The sequence below is a fragment of the Lathyrus oleraceus genome, chromosome 1 (genome assembly GCF_024323335.1).
Source record: "Lathyrus oleraceus cultivar Zhongwan6 chromosome 1, CAAS_Psat_ZW6_1.0, whole genome shotgun sequence".
NCBI lineage: Eukaryota > Viridiplantae > Streptophyta > Magnoliopsida > Fabales > Fabaceae > Lathyrus > Lathyrus oleraceus.
Window position 1 is genome coordinate 150,020,202 of NC_066579.1, and position 9,556 is coordinate 150,029,757.

Here is a 9,556-nt window from a genome sequence, read left to right on the forward strand (position 1 = left end):
AATTGTTTTTTGTGGTTCACATTATCTAAGACATTGTGTCCAACATATGTTAGGTAAAGAACAAGATTTCAATTGGCATCAGAGCATGCACCCTGTTCTATTTGGGTGAGTTCCTAGAAAATTATTTTATGTTCAAATGGACAATAATAAGGAAGGGTGTCACTCAATAGACCATTTGTCTTGGATGGTATAACTATAATTATTGAAAAGCCAAAATGATTGCTTTTTTAAGTCCATGGACAATAAAACATGAAAGGTTATAATAAAAGGTTAAAAACAACTTGTGATTACCACTCAAGATGGAATATCTATCTTAAAACCAAAAGTTGAATGGACTTATCTATCTTAAAGCTAGAAGTTTTGAGAATCTATCTTAAGACACATCCAAAGTTTGTATGTCAAGGTTGCATCTCCTCATAACAAAAGCATAAAAATCTGAGAATGAATGAAGATGAATCTATCTCTAACTTCAACATTAGGTTGTGTGACATTGTCAACACTTTTTTTTCTTTAAGAGAGAATATATCTGAAGAAAAACTGGCCAAAAGACTGTGCAAGAATATTATTGTAAAGGCACTGTTGGAGATGTGTACAAGTAAATGGGTGCCCAGTAAAATTCTCGCAAACTATACCAGAAAACTATTCTAATGCACGACAGTGGTGAAACACAGGTGACATCCAGTTTAAGTCATTGTTCCTCTTACTAATTAATCGGAAATTCGAGTCATTAGTTCGTTCCTTCGATACTTTTATCCAATTGCGGCAAAACTCACGCAATGTATTGAAAAATGAAAATATTAACATTGAAATAACTTATCGTACGCTCAAACTATTTTCGATTTATTTTTGTAAACTCCATCCAATAGCTTTTCAGAATTCAAAGCTTATGTGAAATTTAGCTTCAAAAGCTCATCAAACCTAGAAACAACTTATACATAAACACTTGTGCGATAAACGCTTATTCAAACACACCCGACATCACGCTGCTGATAACACAAGAACTCTATCTCGCGGACTGAATTTCAAATCAGTCATTAGCCTATTCTACTTACCAATTTCCATTTAATTTATGATTAGATTCAATCTTTAGATTCATCTTCTTTCCATTCTACTATTGCCAAAGTATGGCGGCCGCCACATGCGACGATTTTGGCTATCCAAGTTCCCTCGGCTTCACCGTCACTGAGATTCTGTGGAGGAGGGATGTCTATAGGCACCTCCACTGGTTGACCGGTAGTGACTTTCCTCCCATATCCAAGACGTCCATGATCACCTCTACCAAACTGCCAGTAGTTCCATCAGAATTAGTTAGAATAAATCTTTTCCATGAGCACGTTAATGTCTGTTGGCATGCGAACCGATATAACAAAGTTGCAACTGAATATAGCAAAGAAAATTGAGATGGTAAGAAAACTACATACAGAAAATATGCGTCCGTCTCGGGATAATGCAACTGAATGAGTACCTCCACACGACACCTGCATTAAATCCAAATCCATGTATTTTGATTAAAAACTAGTCATGAGGGGATAGTTACAGGCTATGGAGCACGGACACTGGAAACACGACACCGTAATCACAAGTGTTGGTGTTGATTCGAACACCAACACTGGCACGGACACACCTTTCAGAGGTATTGGTGCAACATAGGTTACAGAGATAATACCTGAACAATATCTTGGCCAGCTAAAAGTTGAACCTTCTGAGGTAACATTTTACTGCTCTTATCACTATCACCAAATCCAAGTCTGCCATGTTCTCCCCTTCCCCAGCCATATACCTGAAACAGAAACAAGAGCAAAGATATCATTATAGTTTACTCATTGGAGAAACGCCACCATGGAAAATAATCCACTAAAATCTTTGGAACTCAATTTTCTGATTCCATGCATATAGCATACTGCAAGAATTTTTTATTTTTTATTTTTGTTAGTAGGAACCAAACTCAATACTCCAGAATTTACAAAAACCACTGCAAGATATTAGTTTCACAAGAATAAATAGGAACGCAAAACTTTGAATGGATCATAAAAAATTGTCAACCCCCCGCTTCAAATATTTGACATAGATTTCTTGAAAGTAAAAATTCCAGCATAACAAAATCCAGAAAAACAGAAAGAGCACCTCTCCTTCATCTGTCAATGCAGTAGAGTGCCATCCACCAGCTGCAATATCTACCTATAGTTTCAAACAGATTAAGAAAATAAATGAGACAATCTGTTTAATATATGAATAAATGAACAACAACAAAAACATAGATCTAATGTATCTTCTGTAACATGTAATTCATGCCAATACTAATAAAATTCCATTATTCTAAGTATCTTTTTGTTCCTACTTCCCTTTCTAAAATCCCTATAGTTTCAACACATTATATAAGCAGCATCCACGCAATTCAGTGTTGTCAAATAGTGGATATTGAGGGGTGGATCATAGCAGAATTAAACAGGTTACTGTGGTGTTGTGATATGCTACTTAGTACAAAGTGTTGTTAAATAGCAACTATAGTGGTGGCGCTAAAGGATTATAGCATAGTGAAATTTGAACAAACTGTTATTTTCTGCGATTCGAGATTGACAACACTGAAACAACCACAAGGAAAATTGGGTTAGCTAGCTTGGCCGCATGATTTTTCCTTTAGTCAATGATGATATTAAGGACAGAGACAGTGTAAGGATCTGTGTGATGATGGAGGATTGCCTCTAAAAACCTATATAACCAGATTGGCAATTCTGTTATAGAGGTATTAACAGTGACACGAAGTTTTGAGTAGGAACATTGTGAAATATTAATGTTAAATATGTCTAAATCTAATCCCAAAAGAATCCGTTTATTATACACAGCAGACCAATACAAAGGATTGAATTTAAATGTAATGCCAATAGACAGTATTTATGACAACATTAGTTCATTGTGTGATCCATTAAATGTAGCTAACCCTACCTCGTGGGAAAAAGCGTCGGTGGTTGTTGTACACAGCAAAATACATATTAAAGTTTAATTTTGATACACTGATAGAGTAAAATGTTTTACAGTGTCAATAAATCACAGTAATCGTATGTGACTTTACAAGTAGTTATAATCAAAGTCAAACACTTGTAATAATATGATGGTTACAATTGATTGACATTGTAACAAAAGTTTGCACTAAAACTGTATATGAATTAAATCCATTTGTTATGCATGTTCACAAAATGACCTGGAATCAACGACATGAGTGTGAAAAATGAGATACAAACCAAAGTAAGTCCAGCAAGGCCTTGCACGGGAATAGGTTGTGATCTTGGTTGTGTATCTCCAGTTCCAAGTTGTCCATATTCATTATTACCCCATGCCCACAAAGTTCCATCCTCTTGGAGAGCCAAATTATGAAATGCGCCTACTGCTATAAGCTTTATATTCTCAAGACCTTGCACCCGAACCGGGACTGAAATCTGTTTACTGTAACATAAAGCAAAAATATTAGAATTAGCATAAAGCAGAAGCTGTTTTGTCAGCTAAAGAGCAGATATGCATCCTAATATGTAAAATAAATCCATGCTTGTATAATAGTGATACTGTTATGTAAAGACAGAATAATTAAAAAATTAAAAATACTCAGATTGGGGAAATGTTGGGTGGCAATGGGCAATCTATACAGCAATTTGGTGCATTTAGTTTGCACGAAATTCTCAGTATTTTTGAGAAGGCTTCTTTGGCAAGTAACTTGGTTCGTGGTAAGATTGGCCGTTTGGCATCTTTCTTCCTTAAGCTCATGGCAATTTCGACGGGATTTCACTAATGAATATCTTACCAAACCTTTTAGAGGCCCGCGAATATCTTATATATGTATCAAATGTGACGCATATAATATATCCACCAGATTGAGGGAGAGTGATGATGTATGACCCTGGTTTACTTTCTTTTATTCCTATTATATAGATATTTTATTTCAACTAACTTGATAGATATAGGCTCCCGTGCTTATCGTTACAACTAAGGGATCTTGATTGTAATTTTTTCATTATAAATACATAAAGCTGAGGGGTTGGCCTTACAAGTAATTCAGATTGATTCTTTCCCTATTTTCAACCAAAGCTACTCAAAAACTGCGTTTAAGTTTGCCTTATTTATAAAACATATCTGTTTATCATAATTTACTAAGCATGTTTATTCACACAAAATATATTTTTTCTTTAAAAACAGACAAATGAACCCTATACTGATTTTGTTTTTTTCCCTATTTTGCTTTCTGATTTATTCTTTTGTTTAGAAGGATTTCATATCCTACTTTCTCCTTGTACAAGTCATTCTCTTCATCTCAATAAGTTATTTCTTTTATCTGAAAAGAGAAACTTACATATCACCGGGAGGCCACGGCTGACCCCATGTCCAAACATGCCCTTCACGTGTAAGTACCACTGAATGAGTTCCTCCAGCAGCAACCTGCACCATAAGCAATTAGAAAAATATCAAACAGCGATCTAGAAAAGTCGGTCATGATATTGAAAATAGATATAATTTGTGGCATAATGGCTGAATAAAAAAAAAATCAATTTATTGAGCCAGTATATACGGGTTAGGGTGGTAGCAACACCAATTATGAATCTATGATCATGTCATACAGAAGCATCAGCTAAAGAATAAACTGATATGAACAAGTAAAACTTCCATGAGCCATAAAACTCATTCTTTGAACTCTAATATACTGGAAACCAGAAAGGAGGATCAAAGTTAATCCTATTACTGAATAATTCAAGAAGGATTGAAGAGAATGGCTAATGGTAAGGCAGTTGAAGTCAATAATATACCAATTGTGTCATGGAAGGGGTTAGGATAGAAATGTATAAGATAGTTCATAAAGTTGTTTAACGAGATTATGAGGTTTAAAACATGTTGAATGGATGGAGAAGTAATATTATCTATTAGAACAAATGTGGCATATAAAACTGCACAAATTATAGAGTGATTAAACTCAGGCGCGTGCTGTGAAGCTTTGAGAGAATAGTTAAGTGGAGATTGAGACAAAAAACTCAATATCACAGAAAATATATTTGACTTTATGTCAGGGAGATTGATCGTGGAAATGTTATTCTTGTTATGAAGACTGATGGAGAGATATTGGAGGAATCGAAAAGACTACACATAGGTTTCATTGACTTGAAAAATACATATGATAAAGTACTTCAACACATAGTTATCAAATCGAGATTCAAATTGTATATTGGAATAACGATTTTCTGAATTGTAAATCGAATCTTTTTACGAATGTTAAGATACGTTGCCAATAAAAATATGGCATCTTTAAGTAAATATACAGGTGAAATGGAAAAGCTAGAGATTGATATATCACGTACGAACTTCGAAATAACTCAAGATTCAAGTCATGAATCAAATGACAAAAAAAGTTCAATTTCTAGACTAATGTTTCACTCTCAACAAAGCGAGAATATCTTAAATATTAAAGATAGATGAAGAATTTCATAGGAATTCTGGTAACATGAAAAGAATGATGAAATTAAGATATGTACAGAACTAAAGATTTTCTCAGAAACAAAACAAAGGTAAACCATATTTGGTTCCACTTCCATCATTGCATGGAATTGGAATACATAAATTACCTGTCGAACAACAAGCTTGGGAGCACAAGGTTGAGGGATCACTATATCTCTCCTCAAAGGTCTTCCATTGTCATCCTTGCGCTCAGGTTCTTCACCACATTGTCCATATTCATTTCCACCTGGCATCAATAATATTTTCCCTTAGCATTCTGATAATATACGCATAAATACAATAACCTAATGCACTTTCTGATTTTTGAAGAGCATTCACATGCAACGATGAAGAATTTTTTTCCAATATAAAATACTAGAAGTTCTCTGATGCTCATTCCAATTTTTCTAAAGTAAAACATCTATAATTTGCCTATGACATATGTATATGTGTAATGCAATCGATTTTGGTCCTGTTTGAGCATAAGCACTTGTCAAACTATTCTAATCGATTTTTTGTCTGGTCTTTTGGTTTTTCTTTTTTGGGTTGCTTTCTTCCTGCCTCTTTTCATCCCTTGTTTCAGTCAGTTAGTTATTGGTTCTTCCTGGTTTTTGTCTCGAGTGGTCTTTTCTTTTCTGCTAATGTGTTATCTTGTAGCAGTTTCTTGGTGCTGGAACATGAATTGCATTTACGTAGGTTGCTGGCTTTTAGTTCCTTCTTGCAGCAAGTTTTTGCTCAGATTTAGTGGGGTTTTGGCTTACTTTTTCCCTCACTTTGTCTTTCGGGAAACGGGTTTTTGCATCCACGGTGTGTTGGCTTGAGACTTAGGTGACCTTTGGAGTACTTTGTTGGTCCTGTTTGACTTCTGTCTCTTAGTTTTTTAGAATAGTGTTGTGAAAACAGTTTATAGCTTGTATAAAAACCGTTGGACTCTATTTTATCTTTTGTTATAGGAATATTTTATAAATAACGACTTATATGATAAGCACTAAATTAAGTTGTTTATCCAAACAATGCCCTTGTCTAAAAGATCATCCTAATGATGAGAGGACAAATTCATTAAAAGAGGGCATGCCATAGTTGAAGCAGAAAATTAGAATCGCATTGCCACTTTGCAGGATCATGTCACTTCTAAGAAATAAATTGAAAAACACATCCCTCTGGATTGTCACGGAAAATGAAAGAAGCAAAATAATAATATATAAACAAACAAAAAAGATGATGGTGTTGTGTGAAATGAATACCCCAAGCATAAGCTCTTCCGTGATCATCAACAGCCAAACAGTGCCACCCACCAATAGCCGCCTAACATCATTTCAAAAATGCAACCATAACCACTAGTCAATAATCAATTAACATAACAGATTTGACTCCTCTAAAGTGAAACCATATAAACATGGCATTGAAACCAATGGGTGGCATTGAAAAAATTGCCGATGGCATCTGGCACAAAATCTGCCATGTCATTCCACCAAGGCCACTATTCAACAACAATGCTTTAGACGATAAAAAGCAGGTAACTCTGCAGTTGATGAGAAAAATCAATGGTTGATATTTCTAACATGCATAATTTGTTTTATCAATATGCGTGTAATACCGCCAATAGTCAAATTTCTCATCAACAGCTGAGATTTGCTACTATGCCTTCTAAAATGAATTATTCACGTAATAGTGATCAAATCCTCACATAACACCAAAGAAGAAGAAAAAACAAGAGTAAATCAACATTTCGATCTTTGAAATTGTAAAGGTCGGGCAATTCAATCCTTCAAATTTATCAAAAAAATAAATCAGTCCCTTAAACTTAAGAACATCAATCAGCTTAGTCCCTCGGTCAAAATATCTCTTTAGTATACAAAATTTATAAAAAGCAATGAAAGACTTACATATTAACTTAAATAGTCTCTTCCAGCACCAAGACAAGCAAAGATCCTTCAAAATTGTACCGTTAAATTTGCAAAAAAAGACTAAACTAATTTGCGCTCAACTTATAGGACTAAATTTATATTTTGATAATTTAAGGAAATAAATTGACCAGTCCTTACAATTTGAAGGACAGAAAATGATGATTTACTCATTAAACAACAACACAACAAAGATAGTAAAATAAGAGTACCTGAACAATATGAACATGCGAGAGCGCTTTGACTTGGCTAGGAATGTTTTCAGTTTTGGTCTCAGCCGGGTGTCCAAGTGTTCCTCTTTGATTCCAACCCCATGTAAACAACTACACCAAGCAATAACAATAAGAGAGAGAATTAAAAGAAAAACAAAATAAAGGGTTTAATTAAATATGATTATAGTCGCTATACAATTTTAGATCCTTTCAACTTTAATCCTACAAAAATTTTAACATTTCCAGTTTTCACCTTTTATAAAAACAGTATTTAAAACTAAAAGCACCCGGTATAGGACTAACGCTTTGTTTGGAAAAACAACTTAATTAAGCAATTATAAGCGCTTATAGAATAAGGGTATGTATGGAATGGGGTTTACAGCAACAAAATCGCATCTCAATGTTGTTTTAACATGAAATTCCAGATGCTGGCAATTGCAACTCCAATCCAAGTGGGTGTTTTGGGTTTCAAAAGCTAAAGCAAACACACGCTAAGTGTTTGTTATAGAAGTGCTTAAATCTAAGCTATATTTATAGTAAAAGATAAATAAAGTCAAATAGTTTTTGAGTCTGTTTGAATTTGTTTATTTGAGCTTATCCACTGTCATAAGCACTTGTGAGACTGTATGGGAAAGCTTATAGAAACAGCTTATGACATGTTTATACACTGTTTTCAACTTATATTATAAGCTCTACAAGAAAGCTTATGAAAACCACTTACACCTCAGACAAAAAATACTTCAACTTAGACATAAGTACTTATTGATGAGTGTTTATGCTATGAATTTTTCAATTAAGTTGTTTATCCAAACTAGGCTATCATATAAGGTTTATACTAGCATCATATAAGCTACCATTCAAAAGCTGAAAAAAGCTAATTAGGTAATGGAAAATTCAGAACTTGTTTTCATATAAGTTAAAGTAAAAAGAAATAGAAAAAAAAAAGGAAAAGGAAAAGTGAAAGGTTAGCGTACCTTGCCATCATGAGAAATGGCGAGTGAGTTTCTGCTACCAGCGACAACAGAGCGAAGACGTTGAGAAGGGAGAGCTTTGACGGCACAAACCCATTCCTTGTCTTCGTTGGTGCCGATACCTAATTGGCCATCTTCACCTGAGCCCCTGCAAAAAAAAAGGGATTTTGAAGTGTGTGTGAGAGAGAACAAGAAGAAGAAGATGAAGAAGAGATAGAGAAAGAAAGAGAAAGAGAGAGTGTTACCAGGCAATGATGTGAGAATTGGAATCCATTAGAGAGAGAAAAAGTTAAAAGTTGAATTGAAGTGAAAAGGTTGAGTTGTTGTGAGTTGAGTTTGTATTGAGAATGTTTGAAAACAACAAGCTACACCAAAACCTACACTATCTTTTTCTTCCTTTTATAAAATAAAATACCGTAATTATTGGAATGGAATTTTAAAAGTGATTGCTAATTTTGATAGGGGGTTTTATTTTTTATTATTAATATATATTATATACTATATTGTTATTATTAATGTATTGCCATGGCAATTAAAGTGGATATTTCAAAAGCTTTCAATACAATTAGCAGGAATTTCTTGATTAAGGGCCTATTAAATTTGGTTTTGGTAAATAATTTTGTGAATGGATGCGTATCTTGTTTTCTTTTGTTAGGTTTTTTATTAATTTCAATGGGGTCTGTCGTGATTTCTTTCGGTAGATAAGAGGGGTGAGACAAGGAGATCCCTTGTCCCCTATGTTATCATGTTTAGCTGAGAGAGGTGATAAGTTGAAGTATCTTTAGGTTGGCCTTTGATGGTGGATTAGACTACATCAAGTCCTCTAAAAACAATATGGTGTCCTCTCTTATATTTTATGCAGAAGACATTCTAATTTTTTGCACTGTCAAATGCTTTAATATCACCTCTTTGATTTATGTCGGCTCCATATCCAATAGTCATCTGGATGGAATTCTTGTTTCTACTGGTTTCATCACATGGACTCTCCCTTTCAACT

At 34.2% G+C, this 9,556-nt stretch overlaps 1 protein-coding gene across 1 annotated transcript; it reads right to left on the reverse strand.

The window, feature by feature from the left end:
• Window positions 1-819: 819 nt before the first annotated feature.
• On the reverse strand, window positions 820-8,971 carry LOC127123183 (ultraviolet-B receptor UVR8). The gene is made up of 11 exons (XM_051053434.1): window positions 8,805-8,971; window positions 8,563-8,707; window positions 7,589-7,699; window positions 6,717-6,777; window positions 5,601-5,719; window positions 4,340-4,425; window positions 3,240-3,441; window positions 2,125-2,178; window positions 1,667-1,780; window positions 1,422-1,478; window positions 820-1,283 (listed from the first exon to the last, which is right to left on the reverse strand). Exons 1-11 carry the CDS (start codon window positions 8,831-8,833, stop codon window positions 1,080-1,082), a joined length of 1,182 nt encoding a protein of 393 aa, XP_050909391.1. The 5' UTR covers window positions 8,834-8,971; the 3' UTR covers window positions 820-1,079.
• Between the last annotated feature and the right edge of the window lie 585 nt (window positions 8,972-9,556).

Excerpts from the sequence above, each read along its gene's own strand:
- LOC127123183 (XM_051053434.1), bottom strand. The coding sequence starts at position 8,833 with ATGGATTCCAATTCTCACATCATTGCCTG. Across the intron at positions 7,700-8,562 it reads CCATTTCTCATGATGGCAAG|TTGTTTACATGGGGTTGGAA; the intron begins GTACGCTAACCT and ends TGCTTGGTGTAG. Across the intron at positions 1,479-1,666 it reads CTGGCCAAGATATTGTTCAG|GTGTCGTGTGGAGGTACTCA; the intron begins GTATTATCTCTG and ends GATTTAATGCAG.